Raw genomic sequence first — 22,621 nt, 5'->3', positions numbered from 1 at the left:
GCTATCTGGGGCTCTATAAATATGAAGATGCTGCGGTGTTTGAGCTATCTGGGCCTCCATAAATACCAAAATACTGAGGTGCTTGAGCTATCTGGGACTCTGTAAATTCTAAAATACTGCACCAGCCCTCCAGAAATAGGACTTCTTCAGTGAGGTTATGGGAATGGCACATAGTCTATGTGTTGAAAGCATGCTCTTTTTGGTCTGTGTTCATTTTCATATTGTAGCAGTAGTTTTTGATTGTTTATAAAATTGCAGATACACAGCACAGCTCGCATATCTCACAAACATTGCTATAGCCTGCATGGCTTTTGCGATCCTCCTCTCACCCTTGTATGGCTTTCCAGTCTTGTTATTTTCACAAGACTACTCTATGTCATTCACCGTTGCCAATGCTTGATTAAATTATATAGAAGGCGGCAGTGCGTCTGGTTTTCAATCAGCCGAAGAGATCCCCTCTTACACCTCTCTTTGTCCCACTCCACTAGGTCCATGTAGCTGCCCTCATCAAGTTCAAGCCTTGATGCTTGCATTCAGACATTCCAACAAAACTGCACCTACCTACCTGAACTCACTACAACAAGCCTATGTTCCCTCCTGACCGCTACGCTTTGCTACTGAATGGCATCTGGTGGTCCCATCAAATCATGGCACAAAATCACATCTAAAGCAATTTCTTATGTCTCATATCTTATGTCTATGGCTCTGTTTTCTATATATAAACAATTCAAATCTATGGTTTCATGCACTTGTATCTCTATGAGCTAGCTTGTACCTTGTCTGGCAAACTATTGAAACTTGGTCAATGCAGTGCTTCTAATATTGTTGACTCCTTATATGGCTTTTTGCTTGTGTTGTAAGCTGCTTTGGATAAAAGCGTCTGCCAAATGAATAAATGTAAATGTGTGTGTGTGTGTCAGTGCATGTGTGCATATGTGTTTGTGTGCGTGTCAGTGGATATGTGCACACCAGTGTGTGTGCATTCCCTCACCATTAGGGGGGGGGGGGGGGGGGGGGTTCATTCATTAGTCATTTTTTTCTGTTTTTAAACATCACTTCCCCAGTGCCCAGTACTCTCTGAGCATTGTCAGTGTGAAAAATATATACATACTGTATTCAATTCAATTCAATTCAATTCATTTTTATTTGTATAGCGCTTTTTACAACACAAGTTGTCACAAAGCAGCTTTACATTGTTCCCAGGCCTGAGACCCCCTGAGAGCAAGCCAACAAGGCAACAGTGGCAAGGAAAAAACTCCCTATCAGGAAGAAACCTTGAGCAGAACCGGGCTCATGGGGGGGCCCATCTGCTTCTGGCCGGCACTGGGCAGATAGAGTTAGACACAATATTATGCAATGTACATTTGTTATTGACAAACAATAGCAGTTAACAGTAGAGTGATTATAAGAATGTCTCCTAGGATGTCCGGGTCTTGGAATGCAGTTGGCTTTGATGGGCAGGGCAGCGAGGTAGCAGGACTGGAAAACGAGATGAGACGCTTGGGCTACAGCTCCGGACAGGAGCCCGGAGCAGGGAATAGGAAGCAAACAGAAAACAGTGGTTAGTGGATGATAAGAATGGCAGGGATGTAGAACAGAGAGGCAGGAGAGGAGGGGCAGAGAAAAAGGTGTGCAACAAGGAAAGGCCCCGGCAGGCTAACATTATGGCAGCATAACCTAGGGGACGGGAGGCAAGGGACCGGCATAGTCATGAGGGCGACCCTAAGACGGTCAACACCAGATCACGGCACAGGGTCCATGAAAGCAATGACCACTTAGTCCACCAGAGACTCTATGATCCACGCCAGCACCAGGCCATGTCCCTCAGCTGAAGGATTTACTATATAGATATGTTTTGAGCCTAGACTTAAAGGTGGAGAGAGAGTCTGTTCCCCGAATCTCAGAGGGTAAACTGTTCCACAGGAGAGGGGCTTGATAGGAAAAGGCTCTACCGCCTACAGTAGTTTTGCCCACTCTTGGAATGGTGAGAAGCCCGGCATTTTGGGAGCGAAGGGCTCTCTGCGGAAGATATGGATGAAGAAGGTCCTTAAGATAGGGGGGGGCAAGCCCATTTAAAGCCTTAAATGTGAGTAAGAGTATTTTAAAAATGATCCGGTATTTAATAGGTAGCCAATGGAGAGAGGCCAGAACTGGGGTGATGTGCTCAAAGCGTTTAGTTTTAGTTAAGATTCGAGCAGCTGCGTTTTGCACCAGCTGAAGGGGTTTTAATGAGACGTTTGCACATCCTGACAAGAGGGCATTACAGTAGTCTAATCTGGATGTTACAAAGGCATGGATTAGTTTTTCAGCGTCGTTAATTGATACGATTTTCCTGATTTTAGCAATATTTCTCAGATGGAAGAAGGCAGTCCTAGAGGTGTTAGTTATGTGAGTTTCAAAGGAGAGCTCGGGATCAATAACAACACCAAGGTCTTTGATGGCTGCACTCGGGGCAAGGGAGACACCATCAAGGTCCAATGTAAAATGAGTGAGTTTGCTCCTGATTGAATTTTGGCCTATGACTAATATTTCGGTTTTGTCCGGGTTGAGGAGGAGAAAGTTTCGGGCCATCCAATTCTTTACATCTGTTAGGCAGGCCTCCATGTTTGAAATATTCAGAGGGACATCGGGTTTGACTGATATGTATAACTGAGTGTCGTCCGCGTAACAGTGGAAATTAATGTCATGTTTACGGATGATATCGCCAAGAGGCAGCATGTATAACGAGAAGAGCAGAGGTCCAAGCACAGATCCTTGAGGTATACCATATTTTACTCTGGAACGAGCGGAGGATTCGTTGTTGATGGAGACAAACTGATATCGTTCTGATAGATAAGATCTAAACCAAGATAGGGCATGTCCACTTATGCCAACCAGGTTTTCGAGGCGGTCAAGGAGGATACAATGATCGATGGTATCAAAGGCTGCACTTAGGTCTAGTAGCACAAGAAGAGAGATACAGCCATTGTCACAGGAGAGTAGAAGGTCGTTGAGCACTTTCAGGAGAGCGGTTTCCGTACTGTGGTGAGGTCTAAATCCGGACTGGAAAACTTCCAAAATGTTGTTAGAGTGTAAAAAGGCACAGAGTTGCTTTGATACCGCTTTTTCCAGAATTTTGGAGAGGAATGGAAGGTTCGAGATGGGCCTATAGTTTGACAGGTCATTGGGATCAAGATTAGGCTTTTTCAGAATAGGCTTGATAACTGCTACTTTAAAGGGCTGAGGTACGTGTCCAGACATAAGAGAGGCATTGATAAGATTTAATAGTGGTGTGCCAATTGCAGGCAATAGCTGTTTTAGGAAGCCAGTTGGTATGGGGTCAAGTTGGCTGGTAGAGTTATTAGATGAATTGAGAAGAGAAGAAAAGTCGCCAAATTCAATGGGTATAAAAGAGTCGAAGCGCGGGGCGGGCCTAATAGACATGTCTACATAATCTGGAACGGGACTGGCCAGGCAGGAACCAGAAGTTGATGAGAATTTTTGTATTGTGTCTCTTATCTTTAAGATTTTACTGTCAAAGAAGTTCATGAAGTCACTGCTACTATAAATTGCTGGTATGGTAGGGTTAACTGATGCAGGACTCTTGGTTAATCTGGCAATAGTGCTAAACAGGTACCTAGGATTGTCCTTGTTTCTCTCAATAAGAGTAGAGAAATATTTGGATCTGGTAGCTGTGAGGGCATGCTTGTAATTTAGGAGACTTTCCTTCCACGCCAGGAGAAAAACCTGTAGTTTGGTGGAGCGCCATTTTCTTTCGAGTTTTCGTGTGGCTTGTTTGAGAGCACGAGTATGGTCGTTATACCAAGGTGCTAGCTTCTTGTCAGTGATTTTCTTCCTTTTGAGGGGAGCAACGGCGTCTAGAGTTTTACGCAAAGTAGAGTCGATTCTGTCCGCGAGTAGATTAATTTCAGTTGAGCTGGGGTTTGAACATAAACTAGAGGAGATTTCGTTGTGCAGGTAGTATGATGTAGGGAGCTCGTCGATAAAGGCATTTGCTGTAAGAGAGCAAAACGTGCGCCTGGAAGAAAATCTAGGCTCCGAGTATGTGAAGCACGTTAGTGGTAAATTGAAAGAGATGAGATAGTGGTCGGATAACACAGGATTGTGTGGCATGATTTCCACCTGGTTAATGTCTGCTCCATATGTGAGGACCAAATCAAGAGTATGGTTGCGGTAATGTGTGGGTTTGTCCACAGCTTGATAGAGTCCAATGGATTCGATGATGGACAAAAATGCTGTTCTGAACGGGTCATGTTCATTATCCATATGGACATTAAAGTCGCCTACTATTACAGCTTTTTCTATATTGACAACCAGGTCAGATAGAAAATTGGCAAATTCCGATAAGAAAACACTGTAAGGGCCAGGTGGCCTGTAAATTATAACAAGGGTAAATAGCTGAAATGCAGTCTTGTCAGGATGTGCAAAGCTAAGTACTAATAGTTCAAATGAATGGAAGTTATAGCCAGGTTTAAGGGTGGCACAGAGTTTGGAGCTGTGTATAGCAGCAACGCCGCCACCTCTACCAGTAGGTCGAGGGACCTGGTGATTACAATAACTGGGAGGAGTTGATTCGTTGAGAGCAACAAAGTCATTAGGTTTAAGCCATGTTTCAGTCAGGCATAAGATATCAAAATGGTGATCAGTAATCAATTCGTTTGTTAATAAAGCTTTAGGTTGTAGCGATCTGATATTTATTAACCCAATCTTAAGGACCATTTGTCTACAGGTAGTACTTTCAGGTTTGGCAGACTTAATTTTTATTAAATTATCAGCACAAATGCCCCTACTGGATGTTTTTAAGAAGTTTGGGACGGAGGGTCGTGGAACAGACACTGTCTCTATGGGATTTTTAAGTGGTGGTTCCAGGGAAAAAGCAGACAACTGTGTAGGACAGGAAGTCTGCTGCCTGGCCTTGGCCCTGATTAGTCAAGGTTTAGTGGAATTCAGACTATGATCTATGTTACTAGAGATGATAGCTGCACCCTCCCTCGAGGGGTGGATGCCATCTCGTTTTAAAAGACCAGGCCTCCCCCAAAACTTGTGCCAATTATCTATAAAACCCACGTTGTTAGAGGGGCACCATTCAGACAACCAACGATTAAGTGACGTTAATCTGCTATAGATCTCGTCACCGCGCCGCATGGGGATGGGGCCAGAGAAAATTACTGAATCCGACATTTGTTTGGCAATCCTGCACACCGACTTAATAGTTAACTTTGTTACTTCCGATTGCCTCATGCGAACATCGTTAGCGCCGACGTGAATAACAATTTTTGAGTATTTCGCTTTACTTTTACCTTTAGCTTTAGCCAGCACTTTCAAATTGGCTTCAATGTCGGAAGCTCTGGCTCCAGGAATGCAATTGACTATGGTCGTTGGTGTCGCTACGTTCACGTTTCTAAGAATTGAATCGCCAATAATCAGGGCTCTTTTAACAGGCTTCTCAGCAGGTGTGTTACTGAGGGGGGAGAACCTGTTGGAAACGTGAACCGAGGGTTGGTGGTGCACCGGGGGCTTGCGCTTGCGTCTATTTTCCCGAACCGTAACCCACTCGCCTTGCTGCGAAGGCTCTGCCGGGGTTGAGCTAGGGGAAAGGCTAATTGACGCATCCGGTACTGAAAAGGATTCGATAAACTTTTCACTAGCTTTAATCTCATATAAGGTGCGGATGCGTGCTTCTAATTCTGCTACCTTCTCCGTCAGCCTAGCGTTAAGCTCGCATTTAACACAGGTGAAGTTGGTCGTAATGGCGGAGAAGGAATAACTAAACATGTTACACACAGAGCAGGGGAGACAGCGAGAGGGAGGAGAGCTAAGGATTGGAGAAACAGAGCTGCGAGAAGCCATCGTATGTAACTAGTGGCTACTTACGTAGTTTTTGCGAGGGTGTCGAAAAGTAGTGTCGGTGAGTACTCCGGGTTTGGGTCCTGGCTGGGTCCTAACCGATCGGCGTCTTGCGTCTGGCGTTCGGGGAACGAGCAACAGGAAGTGCGGGGAACAAGCAACAGGTGAGGAGCAGCAGGTAGCGAGCGAGAGCGTCTGGAGCGAGAGCGAGAGCGTCTGTATAAGCTTCCTTGCGTGCTCTTTTATATATCATATTACCTGCTTAATTTGTATGGTTGCCCCTGCATTGTTGTAATTACTTTTGTGGAGGTGTCATAAGATAGTGTCACTGATTTTTTTGCATAACAGTATGCTTTCAGTGGTGTCTGCTCCTCAGAACTGAATTCATTCACCCATACTATTTTAAAATTAAACTGCACACTGCAGTCGTTGTGCAGTATTACTGAAAAGAGACATACTGTATCTTAGAAGGTCTTAGCCTTCTGAGAGAGGGTTGAAAAAAAATCACAAATAGTATTGGGTAATATTGTCTGAGATGTTGGGGTTGCCTGAATGCAAAATTCAATTACAGTCAGTCCCTGACAGCTCAAGGAAGCCAAACTGGTCGCAATCATGTTCAGTGTCTTCAAATAAAACCCTAAAATAAATTCAATAAATTGTCTGTCTCTTAGAAAGCATACTGAGACCCGAGAGCTCATCATGTGCTCAGAGAAATCCCTGGAAACTGCAGGCAAAAGAATACATCCTATTTATATACATGTGTGTGATGCAAATATTTGCAAACAACTTTTGTTATCTATGACAGCATTGCTCGCCATAGATAACAAAAGTGTAATCTATTGACAGTGAGGGTTAAAGGGGAATCTGTTGGCAGTGAGGGTTACAGGATAATCTATTGGCAATGAGGGTTAAAGGGTAATCTATGGACAGTAAAGGTTAATGTGTAATCTATGGACAATGGGAGCTGAATTTATGGAAATCTCTCATGCACCAACAAACCAGTTCTGCATTCTTTCTGCAGTCAGTAAAGAACAGCTTTCTGTCTGTCCCACAGGCAATCTGTCAAAAACATGCACACTGGATGGATGGACTGAGATGCCCCCCATTGCCTACGCCCTGAACTGTGGTTATAATCCCAACAGCACCATCGGGGAAGAAGCGGTACGGTTGCCAAGTATTCGTGGTACAGTAACAATGAATCATCTCATTCAACTACGCTTCTGCATTCTGCCAAATATCCCAAAAGATGTCCACTCTCTGTTTGCCAAGTGAGAAAGTTAGGCACTGTAGCCTAATCATTGGATACTAAGGGAATGGAAGCTTGTAAGGCTCAGCTTTGATCTAGCTTTGGTCATAGAAGCCCATATCTAATCCAAAGGAAACTCACTTTGTCTTAAACTTTGAAAATGAATAAAAGAAAGTGTTAGTTTCCCTGTTTTGTTCTACTCTAAGTTTGAAGTACTTGCTAAATCCTCAGTGATCGATAAGGAAAGAGGCACCTCTCCACTGCTGGCAGAGGAGCCCATAAAATTGAGGAATTTCCAGACAAAGATGAGCAAGTGAAATCCACGTTACAACCTGATTTTGTCCAGGCTCCTACCAGTCTAAATGCTCTGACAAAAACCCTGGAGATTACCCTGGAGATTTAGACCTTTTCTTTTCTAAACATGGCTGAGTAATTTGTGAATCATGTAACAGCACTTTCTCATATAAGGGAACTATGAAGATTTGCTAGATTCAATCAAAGACCTTTCTGGGAGGAAACACAACTGCAATTGTATTAATGAATAAAAAAATTAAAGTACAAGTTTATTATAGTATTAAACATTTTTTTTAAGTTGTTGACCTTTTTTGTTGTGAGATCACCTTTTTTCTGAGGAGAGGGAAAATGATTCATTTCAATATGTGTTGCAATGAGTGTATGATGAGAGAATGGGAGGAGGATGGGTGCCCAGAAAATTTTTGGCCAGATCACACTATAGTGGTCTTGATGTCTTCTGGGGGAGAATCTTGTGTAATTTTACAACAATTAGACAACATAGTGCAAGTTTATTGCTTACAATTCAAATCAAATATAATTTGTTTGCATAAATATTTTCCCATACATTGTGACCACATTGCTACGACAACCAGTTCATTCAGATTTGCACTGTACAACATCAGGAAAAACAGGCCCTCCCTATCTGAGTATGCTGCACAGCTCCTTGTTCAGCCTCTGGTCAACTCAAGACTGGACTACTTCAGTGCTCTCTTGGCTGGGCTACCTGCATGCACTATTAAGCCTCTGCAGTTGATACAGAATGCGGCTGCATGTCTGGTTTTCAACCAAACAAAAAGGGCTCCTGTTACACCTCTCTTGGTCTCACTCTACTGGCTCCCTGTAGCTGCCCACATCATGTTCAAGGCTTTGATGCTTGTGTACAGGGTGACCAACAAAACTGCACCTAAGTACCTGCACTTACTGCTGCAACCCTATGTTCCCTCTCAACCGTTACGCTCTGCTACCGAACAGTGCCTGGTGATCCCGTCACATCACAGCATAAAATCGCTATCCAGGACTTTCTCCGCCGTATTCCCCAATGGTGGAATGAACTTCCACATTTCATCCATTCTACTGAGTCCCTCTCTGACTTCAAGAAACACCTGAAGACACAGCTCTCGAGGGTGACAGCAGCAAGGAAAAACACCCTCTCACCAAGTGTGAAGAAAGACAGTATTACAGGATTGAACATTTGAACACAAAAGTACTCCTTAACCACTGAAATGTGAGAATTTGAGGACAATGCAGCATTCTGGAATTCCCTAGGTACTGCTCTGGATATAGGGTACCTGTCTCAGGCTTCTGTGTATTGTGCTTGCCTGCTCGGTAGAAGGAAGAAAATCCAGCTGATACCTTAACTAAATACTACTGTAATTGTGAAAAAAATAAACCATATACAATACACACCACTTTGTTTATCTACCGAATTAACAAGAATAAAACAAATACTTAACCTCCTCTCCTCAGATAAATTATTCTCAACTACCAAAATCCATTGGTCACCTCAATTCACATAGAAGGCATTGAAGGTTAGGCTGATGGAGGTAGTATTCATTAAAAAGTATCATTGGTTGTCTATAAGATGTCCAAATTTGTGGCAGAATGAATTGGTCATCATGAGGTCCTGTGTTAACACCCCTCCAGGACAAACTCAGGTAGATGTGAAGCCAGCTTTCCAGACAGGGCTTTTTAATAATATAATAAGGAAAAGGGGAAATATATATATATTTTTTAAATTGATTGTTTTTTTTAAGAGGCTTGGCTTCCCTCCTCTGAGCAGCCACCACTGGTTTCAGCCAGTCTTAAGATTAGTCATGTTTTCACTTTTAAGATATTGTACTATTTTATATGGAATGTGTGCTCGTGCGCGCGCACACACACACACACACACATATGTGTGTCATAAGGTGAGTTAACCTATTTAGTTCCCAACCCTGGTGAAAATGAAGAAATCAAAACACAGCTAGGCACCAATATGCCCCTTTAGCCTAGAGAGCAATGCCCTGCAAAAATGGCATCATAGAAATTAGACTAAGTCAGAGCTCTTGTAAATACAGACAGACTTTAAGTTTAATGATGACTTCAGATTGTTTAGTTGATGGTTTAGTTGTTTAAAACATGTTTGAAATTTAAAACAAATCCTCTAGAGATTCCCAGCTCACTTTGGACAGTTGATATTTCTGGGATGGTTCAGGGGATTGTTATCTGTAGCCTTGTAGCTGCTGAATAGTATCACAGAGGTATGTCGATGAGTTCTCAGTGTAATCAGATGTTGTTTTGTTGTTTTGTTTTTCTTTTCTCTTCTCTCAGGGGAAATTCTTTTGGTCGGTAAAGATTGGCTACACCATCGGCCACAGTGTGTCTCTGATCTCACTCACTGTGGCCATCATCATCCTGTGCTTCTTTAGGTAAGCCCTGGTAGAGTGTGGAGGAAGTGCATTGCAGGCCATCAGTGCAAGCAAAGATGAGGTGACCAGATTTACTGATCTGTAAGCTTTGCTCATGGCACTTCTGACAGTCTTTTCACTTGAATTAACCAAAGCAGCAAAGCTTTATTTCAGTAGCTGCTTTTCCATATGTATATTAGAATCAGCAACCTGGGCAGGAGATGTCCCCCTTCCCTTCTTGTTGGCGACAGCAACACCCTTATGTACTGTGTAAGACAACTTAAACACCAATCACACACCAGCCGGATCCCATTCAGATCAAAAAGCAGTTGTGTCTGCATTAAGGAATAATAAAATGTAGATGTGAAAACAACTACACATTTTAAACCTAGAATGTAAGCTGTGTGACTTTACCTGAATAAGGGGTCCTTTAGGGGCTCAACTGGTAAAAGGGCTTTCTGCTGCCATTGCAAGGTCGAGCACCATGGCCCAGGTTCGGTAGCAGCCGTGTCATCAGCTGATAATCACAAGGAATCCCATAGTGATGGAACAAATTGGCATCATTCCGCTGAGGGATATAGTGGAGGGTAGATCAGCCAGGGCTGTAGTCAAAATGACACTGAAATGTTTTGCCTGTTGGTCCATGAAGGAACACATTTTCTGAAATACAAACCTCCCATGGTAGAATCACAAGCACGTAAACTGTTATTTTCCTCAGTCTGATTTTATTCTTCCTTGAGCTGAAGAAACCAAGCATATTACCATTCACATATCAATCAAATTCAGCTATGGAAATGGACCGTTAAAAAGATGTTCTTGTTTCAAAATATTTTTTTCATTTGAAAAAAAATCTTTTTCTGATTGACTAGAATTCTGAAGATACATACAATGACATATTCAACTATTAATCTGTTTGCTAGCATTATTTACATTGTTCATATTATCAGTGTAGATGCATATAGATTAAGTAGGCAAGGACACAATGGGTCATTTGTGATTTAAACCAATACCCTTCTGATTATGTATCCAGTTCCCAAACAACTGCACCATGCAGCCTACAGTATCACAATATCCCAGGACAAAGAGAAAAGTACAGTGTCTCAGATATGGCTGTCAGTTAGTGGACATTGGCTCCTATTGCAGCTTTTGAAAGGTTTTTGAAAGGTTTGAACGGTCCCCTAAGCAGCCTAGCAAGCAGGGTCACATCCTCAAGAATCTCACCCCGGTATTCCTTCAAGGATGTGTCATCAACTGGTTATCCTTGGGCCTGAGGAACATTAACGCAACCTTAACTGGTTTTGGGCACCTGAAGCAGTCTGGACTCTTGAGCAGATGGAGAATTGATGTTGGACAGATGGAGAATTGATGATGTCCACTTTAGCATGTCCTGCGTATTTAGGCTCTGACAGTCTTAGGTCATGCAGTACATCACAACAGGGAAATCTTAAAATTGGCAAAGCTGGCCATGAGGAGTGATGGGCTTTGATTGATAACTCTCAAGAGTTCTTCAATGCATTCTTACACAGCTCTTTCAAATGCTCCTAAATTTAGGACACAAAGACATTTGTTAAAAAAAGGATGTCAAGGATGACAGAAGATTGCTTCTTAGGAAGATTGTGTGCATCTCCAGTGTGAATCTTGCATATGTGACACATTGCTGACTGATACCAATAAAACTCTTGTTCACAGGAAGCTCCACTGCACCAGAAACTACATCCATATGCACCTGTTTGTGTCCTTCATACTGAAAGCCATTGCTGTCTTCATTAAGGATGTGGTCCTCTACGAAGTGGGGGAGACCGATAACTGCTCCTCTGAATCAGTGAGTTGAGCTTGATAATGTCACACTTTTATGCAGACTATGAATTTAGAGACAACATAGGGCCAATTGACTAGAAGGAACAGATGAAAAATTTGCTGGCACTGCCTAGCAATGATGCACATGTACTGTATCTTATGTGAGCAAAATGCTGGTTATAACTTGATCTCAGTAATTTTAATAGCAGATCTATCTAATGCACTGTTTCACAGAGAATATGTGCTCTGTATATGTGATTAATACATGAAAAAAAAACCAGAAAGAGCAATATTAGGCCAAGTTACAATAGAGGAATAGCACTGCCTGACAATGGTGCATATTTAGTTTGTGTTAGCAAAGTGGTGGTTGTAATTCGGCATTAGTCATTTAGAGAACAAGTTCTTCATGTGCTCAGGTTGTTCATGTAACTAAATGGGCCTATGTGTGTGTTACTAACCGTTTGTGTGCATGAGTGACATGGGATTCTTGTATCTTATCTCTCTCTCTCTCTCTCTTTGATTATATATATATATATATATATATATATATATATATATATATATATATATTATATATATATATCTTTTATTTAATTTATTATTATTCTTTATTTTCTCCAATTTGTTTCAGCTCATTTTGAGCAATTCTGGTATTTCCCTCTTTGAAAAGTAATATTTCTTAAAATCTATAAATGATCTATTGTACAAGCACTATCTCAAAGTATATGAGATAGCATATGTTATAATTAGGTCATTTTACAATTAACATAATTTATTCTTGTATTTTATTTTTCATGTGTCTTTTGATGAGATGTTTTTTGCTGCTGAAATACAGTATAGGAATGCAATACTTAATATATTTGCTCTAAAGCTTCTCTTTCCTTTCAGATTAGTTTCTGCCAATCTCTCATGAACATTGAAGAGATAACTCTCTTATTGAAGGAGTGGTGTGGTTTATGTTCTGCTTGGGATTCAACAGCTGGGCTCAGAAGCTTAAAGCACATTACTCTCTCACTTCTGGCTTTCTTGTTTTACTTTTTAACTGATCGATGTTAAAGCATTTTTTTCATGCAAAGCCATTACAGAGTGTAACTTTATTTGTCAAGTACATAACCTCAGGATGACTGTTACTAATGCATTTATCCAGCTGGGCTTTGAAACAGTGTTTATGTTTGCCAAACACTCAGTTCTCTGGGCACATGCCCTGTGGAGCATGGTAAAGAATGATTCTGAGTAAACAGTAAGAGAGGAGAGCACTGATTGTACTGTAGTATTACTGTTATCCTTTAACATGCATACGTAAATGGAGCTGGCAATAAGATAAAGGCTTTCCAGGAAAACTCAGTATTTGAAACAAAACCGTTGGGAAAGTGTTTAAACAATGGTACAATCCACATAAATGACCCATAACAGCCTGATGTATGAAAGACTTTCCATGATTTTGATTTCCTCGTAACACCATCCCCGGGGAGCCTTTAAACTTTAAACTTTTGATTTTACCAGAATATAAATGGCTGTGCACCATTTTGAGTCTAAGTTTTAAACATAACTAAAAATATCAGTTATGCCTCAAAAGCAATCAAAAAGAGTTACATTACATTATTGTGATGTAGCACACGCTCTTATCCAGAGCAACCCCCACAGGTTTCCATAGGTTTTTACATGTTATCCATTTATACATCTGGATATTTGCTGAAGCAATTCCGGGTTAAGTACTTTACTCAAATGTACAGCTAACATGCCTCAGCAGGGAATCAAATCAGCACCCTTTCAGTTATGAGCCTTCTTACTACTATGCTATATTGCCACCCAGGGCCAGATCATGGTCCCATGAGGCCCCTGGGCGCCTGTCTTTTGGAAGCCCCCCCCCCCCTTTTTTTCTTTCTTCCTTCCTTCCTCCTCACAAAATCGTCTGCTACATCATCAAAATCAAGCTGTCTGACAAGGTCTGACTCTATTGACATATGTGACAATGAGCTGAGACGTATTTGGCACATGCTACTTCGCAGCTCATTTTTTATTCTGCCTAAAATGTGCCTATTTCAGGCATATGTTTTACCACTGCCACATTTCTATCCAGCCTTTGGATTTTCAGTTTTCTTTTTGCTGACCCGCTAAATTGCTTGGATATTTCGCTTTTAATGGCCAAATGCAATAGAACAAACTGGATTTTTTGATTTAAACAAACTGAAATTCATGGATTTAAATCTTTGGAGTTAAAACCTATGGATACTGAACGCAATATTTTTCTCTTTACTTGTGAAACAGTGTACTCCTTCATATATTATTTTTCTCTTCATTTCTCTTCATCATACGGGACACTTGCAAAATTGACACAAGAAGGCTGTGGCATCTGGCATGAGTGATTTTTTTTATGTTAGGCAGCTACTTAAAATGCAATTGTGGGTAAAAGCTATGTAGATAATTTGATTCTCTAAGCCTAAACACGATTAATGGCAACGACAAAATATATCTGGATTGAAACAACAAAAACACGGTTATGTTTTAAATGGCAATGTATTAATGTAACCAACTGGCTACTAAATAGGCTATCCGCAATCAATGTAGCCAGCTAATTTATTGATAGCGACCTAGGTAGACAGGACTTAAACACATCCATCTTACAAGAGGAAAAAACAACAAACATCTGAAATCTGCAATGGAAATATAGCATACGCACTTTTCCAGTTCTAACTTGGACAAGTCCTATCATTACAGATTGTAAGAATTGTAGAGGCGCGGGTCCGATGTAGTTTGGAAGTTGGTACAGTTTTATTGGCGTTCGAGCAGTTGCAACAAGAAAGTTTTGCAATGATCGGCAAATCGTCACAGAAAAACAGTCTCTTTGGATTTGCGGAGTAATTGAACACTGGTTGATACATTGAGGCACTTTATATACCTTCTCTGAGTTCTTTGTCCTCAGAGACGGGAAACAGAAATGTGTATTCCAGCTACATTCTTGCGTCTGGCATTCTTAACTCTGCCAATCACCTCTATCCGTTTTCACATATGAACACCGGACAAGGTCCGGAGAATCAGGTCCAGAACTTGGCCAGAATTGCCCTTTCACACATGTAGCACACAACAGGAGATTGTCCGTGACAGATGCGTTCACACCTACAGGAAATACTCCGGTTTGGTTTAGGTAAGGGGCAGCGCCTGGGTAGAGCGTGCAGGAGGCAGGACATGACGCAAAAAGTACGCTGCAGAAATCGCATTGGCTGTATTCGAAACCGCCTACTGCATACTGTATACTGCATACTACACAAGTATATACTGTATACTGCATGCTATCTTTCAGTGTAGTACACAGTATGTGACCATTAATAATTACATTTGTAGTATGTTACATTGTCACTTGAAATCATTGTGAGTTTAGAAATGTCCACATTTCCTTGTGGTATTTTCCAGTTAGACACCACTTGCATTTTCACGAGAAAAGTGTTGGTGAGTTCATGAAAAGCATTCGCGAGTTGAAGTGTTTTCTTTTCAATATCTTTCCTCTCGGTGGTACGGGCACATAATGTGGCACAGAGGAGGAGAAAGCGAACGTAGCTATTGTATTTTTGGGTAGCCTATAAAAAAAATCACACTTAGCCATCCAAATAGTGCTACCGGTACACATAATTTATTATTAATTATACATTTATTATAACAGGAAGGTAAGTTTTTGTTGTTCGCTATGTAATGTTAGGTCACCAGTTCACCTATCTCACTATACCTATCACTATTACTTAGCTACAGCTTAGCTAGCTACTAACCAGACAATAAACTACTAACCAACGTTATTGATCATCGTAAGAGACAAGTTTTGGCAGTATAACTATTCCTATCTCTTTAACGATCATTGGACTCAAAATAGCATGTATTTTGACATATACAATGTCATTACAATGTAATGGTCAGGTGTCTGAATACTTTTGTCCATATAGTGTATATACATACACTATATGGTCAAAAGTGTTTGGACACCTGACCATTACACCAACAGGGACTGTAATGACATTGTATTTAAATACATATACTTTAATATGGAGTTGGTCCCCCTTTTGCAGCTATAACAGCTTCCACTCTTCTTGGAAGGCTTTCCACAAGATTTTGGAGTGTTTCGGTGGGAATTTGTGCCCATTCATTCTGTAGAGCATTTAGGAGGTCAGGCACTGATGTTGGACGAGAAGGCCTGGCTCGCAATCTCCGTTCCAGTTGTTATGACCCCGTCTAGGGTGAGGTGCAACATAAAATAAAATGTGTGGACACCCGCTGTCTCCAGTCCAGAACACAGACACCGCAAATAAAGCCAGGGTTCTTTTATTAACGCAAAACTTCGGGGTGGGCAAGGCCAAAATAACAAACATAACACAACTTGCTGAGGAGAAAGGGAATAAATGACCTAACCAAAGAAAATAAGAAAACAAAATACAATCTTTTCCCTGACTCCCTAACTATCCGCAAACAGGAGAAAAGGAAAAAAAATCAATAACAGAAAACGGCACCCGCCCCCTACTACCCACTGGCTAAACCACAAAACAGTAACACAAAGTATTTACATTATATTACAAATATATACAAAAACAGAGCTGCACGCACACAAACGCGCATCATCTATCCAAGGGGAAGCCCTCCCTCCATCCCGAGGTTTCCTCCTTTTAAATCTTCCCGCTCGTTCCTCACCCAATCGCAGCGGGGTGCCAATCTGCAGAAATAAAAAGAAAACGGAGGGCGGTCAGGGCTCTGTGCAGGCCAGTCAAGTTCTTCCACACCGAACTCATCAAACCATGTCTTTATAGTCCTTGCTTTGTGCACTGGGGCACAGTCATGTTGGAACAGAAAAGGGCCTTCCCCAAACTGTTGCCACAAAGTTGGAAGCATAGCATTGTCCAAAATGTCTTGGTATGCTGAAGCATTAAGATTGCCCTTTACTGGAGATAAGGGGCCTAGCCCAAATCCTGAAAAACAGGTGTAGCCAAATATTTTTGTCCATATAGTGTATAATATATACTGTATATATAAAAAACATTTGGCTGGTGGTCTAGTACCAGAGCCGGCCCTGACCAGTTTGGTGCCCTAGGCAAGATTTTCACTGGTGCCCCTTGTATCACAGCCAATTCCATCACCACGGTTAATTGTGGTTTTAAACTATTCTGTATGGTCAGAACATGACAAACACTTGCCAAACAGCAGAACATCTGAGGTAGCACAACAAATCTGAGGTAGAACATTCAAAACATCAAAATATGCATGAGTAAAATTAAGTAAAATTCTTTTTCAGTCCTTTTTCCTCAACAAAATGAATATCTTAATAGAGAAATTAAGTGCTGCAGTGTGATACAGCACACATGTAAGATGACTCAGACTGCAAAGTGTTTTAAAGGATAATGTCAATAAATAAAACAATAAACAGACAAAGAAATCTTAATTCTGGTTAGCATGCCAAACCCTTTGTAGAGACGGGTTGAAACATTTTGCTATTGTTTTAGCTGACAATGTAAGATACATGAATAAAGAAAAGAAAAATCTCAATTGTGGTCAGTATCTTCTGTACAAGTTTGAAAAAAGAGAAGCCATTACCCTACAAGTTACGGGCAAGAAAGACAAGTCTGTCTACAGTCTCAGGTTTTAAAGCTACCCTGTGACAGCTGATAAGCTTCTTGAATCCTTCATTTTCGACAGTGCTAATGGGATGCATGTCTTTTGCAATGCAATATGCAATTGCATTTGTGATGTCTTTGTGTCTTCGTTTTTTTGTCATAAGGCACAGTGCTGGAAAATGCTGATACGATCGTTTGCTTCTGGGTAGTCGCACTGGGTACTGGCATGGTGCTTGTTGAGGGTCCACTAACAACACTCATTTGAAACTGTAATTTCTTACTTTCTGCGTGATCTAACAGGTGATATTGTTTCAAATGATGAAACAGGTTTGTGGTGTTGCATTGTCTTTGATGGCATGTGTCTTTGGCACAGTTTGCACTGCATGCTGCACTGTTTTTTGTTGGATTGTAAATAGGCAAAATACTGTATCTCCAAACTACTGAAGTTGAGTGACCTTTCTTGTCGATGATGTCTTCGTCCTTCAAGCTGGTCATGGGCACTGCTTTTTCTTCGGTGTCGCTCATTTCGCTTATTTTGCTTATTCCGCTCCAACTACTGTATCTGTAAACAATACCACGTGCTGGCCTGAATTTATACCTCTCACCGTGCAACATAACTTAAGCAATGCGTACCTCTATTCCTGTGACATGATTGGCAGTTTGTGATTCATTTCTGTGCGTGATATCTAAGCATGAACATTAATTATATCGAACATTTATTGAACATTTGTTATATTTCTAACAAGTAAAATTATACCGTGATAATTATTGTTATCATTTTATCACCCAACCCTACTTACAACTGTTAATTACAAAAGATGATGGAAAAGGAAAAGCATTTTAATTGACTAAGATGTCAATAAAAATGTATGCCTGGCTTCTTGAGGCAGACAGTGGATGGTTCGTGCAGCACACTTAAAAAAAAAAAAGTGTATTTCTCAAAATTATGTTGTAGGTTATTCCCCAAACACCTGAATAGTCTTTCCAACTTTCTCTGTGAATTTAAGGTGGGAGTAACTGACGTTAACTCTAGCTATTTATTAAATTAGCAAACGTTACTATCGTCCAAAGTAAGCTAGCAACACCCTGCTCCAATGGTAACTAGTATTACTATGCAATAGATAAACTATTCATTCATCACATCACCTCTGTCTGCTTCTCGTTTTTCATCCTCTTGTCTTCTTCTTTTTCTTCCCTGGGCACCAGGGGGCTTCGGTCTTTTTGACATGACTACGCTACTGATGTTAGCCTAATCGTATCACATTTCACGGTCACTAGCTCAGATAACTCATCTATCCCACAATCAGGTAAGTCCGGGTGGGGGGTGGGGAGGGGTTCTTTGGCGATGCGCCAGGGTGATGCTGTGGGAAACCCAGAAAATAAGCTAAGTAGTTATGTTGTTGTGGGCTTTTTAAAATATTTTGAAATAATAGTATTAAAATAGTGTTAGTAAAAAATAGAAAAAGTTAAAAATTTAGATTTTTTTTTTCTTCCCTCATTTGGGGATGGATGGACAGCACCCCTAGCATTTGCCTATACCGCCTATGCCAAGGGCCGGCCCTGTCTCGTACTGACAGTTCTGTTCGTGCTTTGTAGTGTAACAAAACTTAACAAAATCAACAATTTTCGTGCCTTATGACATAGCCCAACATACTGACGGTTTCAAACATTCTTCTGCATTAAGAACAACCTGATATAGTCAATGTTTTTTATATTTATTTATTTAATATATACATATATATATATATATATATATTATATATATATTAAGCTAAGATGCGTTGTTGCCCCCTAGTTGCCACACTCAAGGCAAAACATATCAATTGATATGGTGATATTCTAAACATGGCTTGGGTCACTTCCATCCAAAATCCAATTCAATTCAATTCCTTCTTCCAGAGTTTGATTTTAATTTCAGTCCAATTCATACCTGAAGATTCTTCAAAGTTCACTTCATGATAAATTCTCCACTTCATGAGTGAATGCATGAATTGTCCCATGAATTTCAAGTGTAGATGTGCCAGCAGGAAGATGGAGTAAAGCAAGTTGACTTTCTGTCCTAACTTTGGCTAAAATACCTTCATGTTTCATGCTAACATTGAATGTCATGATAGCATCACTTTTTGCCATAGATTCTGACATAACACACTTTTCCACAGTCTACAGTTGGTGTTTATAAATGTTTATGCAGTGCTCAAGAAGTGGCATTGAATGTGTTGAATTGTTTCTCTGAATACTGACTCCCTCATTTCAGCACTGTAATGACTTTACCTTCAGTTTCCAGGTGTGTCACTTTTGTCATTGGTCCTATCATTAACCTTCACTATTTTGGAACAGTCCTATGTGCTCATTAAACTTCCCCTGCTACTTTATTTTTAAGTTTGGGTTGATTGCATTCATTGCAGTTCATGGCATGGACATGTCTGGTATGTCTTTGCATCATTAGATTTATGAGCATAACAGTGAATTCTGAGATATTTTAAATCAGTCTTAATTCCATTGTAAGGTGCCTGTGCTCTTAGGAGGTGATCTCCAGGCTTGCAAATGAGACAAAAAAATACAGAGACACATGATAACCTAATATTTTTAAAGTTAAAGGTAAAATATTCTGTTCTAAATTCAGCAGCACTTATCACCACCTCACCACCCACTTATCTTGGGTCATGCCCTTCCATCCTGTTTGTAGTGCTGATATAGCTCAGCTCCTTCTGTCCTGATTTTGGTTTTATGTTATGGATCATGGATAGGGATTATCTGTGTGTTAATGTGACGTGTGTTTATGTTGCTCTAATAGTTTACTGTTAGGCACCATGTCTGTGGAATGGTGTGCTTATGCTCCATCTTAGCACCATTTTTCTGCGTGATGTTTTATCATTGATAGAGCCCTTGTTTTTGCAGTTCTTCTCCTCTAATATGTATCTTGTTTTGAAAGCCTGGCAAGTCACTCTGGGAAAGAGCATCTGCCACATTAATAATAATGATTGAGGATAGCTTAATACATTTAATGCAAGACAGCCTTCAGGTTTGCCAGAAAGCATTTGCCTATCATCAATTATTCTTTGGCTTGCAGTTGGAGTAAGAAAAGAAATGTGATTCTGTGAGACGTAATTTCACCATTTTGGATAAAACCAGAAAACGTGAACCTATACGGAAAACTCCACATTTTCAATAATTTTCAAATCACAGTTTCAATCATTTTGTCCTGCTCAGAGATACAAAAAAAATCTGTTGTTTGACTAAGTCTCCTTATTGGGCTGAGAGATTTTTTGTTGTTATTTTGCTGTTTTAGTTTTTTGCTGTTATAGTACATACATATTTAAACATTCCCCTGACATGGTACAAATTTTTTAAATTAACAAGGGTACAAAACTGTCTTCTGTCGCACACTGTTGTCTCAACTGGAAAGACTGCACAATATCTTTTTTACTGCACCCGATTTTTGCATTAAACCATGTCTTGTGAGCTTAGTCATATTCATTTTGATGAGCTAGGGAAATTCTGAAATTTTGACCACATTAAACTTTGTTAACAAGGGCCCATGCTCCCTCAGATTAGTCCCAGAACCCCTGTGAACATCATATCCACATGCCTTGGCTGGGGAAGAGTAGAGGATTTGCACCTTGGAGAGAATATTTATGTGCAGCGAAACCCCCGAGGCTGGCTTGGCCAACGCCTAACCACCTCTTAGTTTGAGGAGGACCAGCTGCTAGTGGGCCATTAATCACTCTGACTGAACGCCATAGCTCTGCCTGCACATTAAAAACCTACTGACTGCCGAGAAAGATCCAGCCATTTGCCACGTAAACATCTGCCACATTTCGGCACCACCATGACGGGCCCCACTTACACTGTGTACTTTTCACCAAGACATAACAGAGTACAGGAGCTGTGCCCCGGGGGTGAAGAAAGGCAGTTTTTCATTAGGATCGGCAGTAAGTTTTTAGTTATGGCTACTGCATTTGCACCACACTGAGTTTTGGCTACTAAGACAATGACCAACGTGAGAGCGGGAACAGTGAATCAAATCTGCTTCTCGTTTGGAAGCCTTGAGACTTAATCTTAATTCAATAGTGTGACCTATATGCCTAAAACAGAAACAACCAGTTTTGCTTTGTTTGTTTTAGGTAGCTTTTATTTTATATTTAAAGTAGGTACAATTCAATTTGTTGAAATATATGAAGACATGAGATTTGGGATTGAGCTTTTGCTTTGATAGATTTTGACACGTACCATTTCTTTCTCTTTTAATTAAGACTTAGACAGAATTTCTGAGAGCTTTTCCTGTTCTCTCCGTGGAGATGCTGTATCTGTATTGCTTGCCCTCCAGCCTAGTTTCTGTCTCTGAGAGCTTTTTATCTGACTCACACTCTGCACTTTCCTGCTGTGGAGAGGAATTATTTTTGAGGGCTCTTGGAGCAGTGTGGGGCAATTTGCAAACATTAAGCACTGCATATAGTACCATTTCACTGATTTCAACTTGATTTGTTCCCCTCATGGCGAATAGAGATGAATCCATTTTCGTAATCCACCATGCAAAATACTGAAAATCTAGGATTTTATTAGACCCCTTAAGCACCGCGCAGGCAGTGTGTTTGAATTTGAAATGCATTATCCAGTTGGAACAGGTGTTTTGGACATCTATATAGCTAATTTGACATTTCTGGATATTTATTGTGGTGCCAGAAACAGATTGTATGACATCATCACCACAGAACACAATGGAAGTGGCAATATTTTGATTAAGAGAACTACAATTTGTGCATCATAAAACTGAGGACAGCACAGCGTGACCAAACTGAGAGCAAATGGAAAGAAAAGTATTTCTCCATTCATAAAGTATCTTGTTGGCAAAAACGTATCTGAAATATCAGTCTCACATTGCAAACAAAATACCAATATCTGAAAGAGATCCCAAACAAGACGTAAATTGTACACTGAAGAAAAGGGAAAACGATGTCTGGAAATTGCAGATGAAGAAAGCATGCTCATCTAACAACCAAGCCAGTACTGTAGGTTCAATGCTTTCATTTCAATAGAGAAAACATAGCGGGATGGTGTTGAAAATCAAATGAACAACACAAGAGCAATGAATAACATCTAACAGTTCATCATGTGGGGAAGTTTACCAGTATGAAATAAGATATTATCTTGCATGACTGTAATTTCCTGGTAAACTGTATTTCAGATGACTTACAACATATGCTGTAACTATTTCATATTTCCTGTATCTGAGTTGCTCTGAAGGAATAATTGTAGTTAATCATCTTCAATTATAATTAATCAACTGCAGTATTTGTTGCCAGTTTAATAAAATGGTGGTAAATGCAAAATGATATATCAAGCTATTAAATACAATTTTACTTACTTATTTGACTAATGTACTGATTTATTTTAATAAGGGAAGAGAATATTGAGTCCCTCTAAGGGATTTACTGATGTGTAATCCTATTCCTATTCCTATT

At 40.4% G+C, this 22,621-nt stretch overlaps 1 protein-coding gene across 1 annotated transcript in view; it reads left to right on the top strand.

Moving 5' to 3' along the window:
- The window catches only part of LOC118771120 (vasoactive intestinal polypeptide receptor-like), a 74,473-nt gene that overhangs the window by 40,393 nt on the left and 11,459 nt on the right, over positions 1 to 22,621 (top strand). The window contains exons 4-6 of the mRNA XM_036519003.1: positions 6,902 to 7,008; positions 9,698 to 9,795; positions 11,464 to 11,596. Of these exons, the coding sequence (XP_036374896.1) occupies positions 6,902 to 7,008; positions 9,698 to 9,795; positions 11,464 to 11,596 (338 nt within the window). The remainder of the gene's footprint in view (positions 1 to 6,901; positions 7,009 to 9,697; positions 9,796 to 11,463; positions 11,597 to 22,621) is intronic.

Source organism: Megalops cyprinoides, chromosome 24, assembly GCF_013368585.1.
Source record: "Megalops cyprinoides isolate fMegCyp1 chromosome 24, fMegCyp1.pri, whole genome shotgun sequence".
NCBI classification, from domain to species: Eukaryota; Metazoa; Chordata; class Actinopteri; order Elopiformes; family Megalopidae; genus Megalops; species Megalops cyprinoides.
This window is presented reverse-complemented; position numbering and strand designations above follow the sequence as displayed.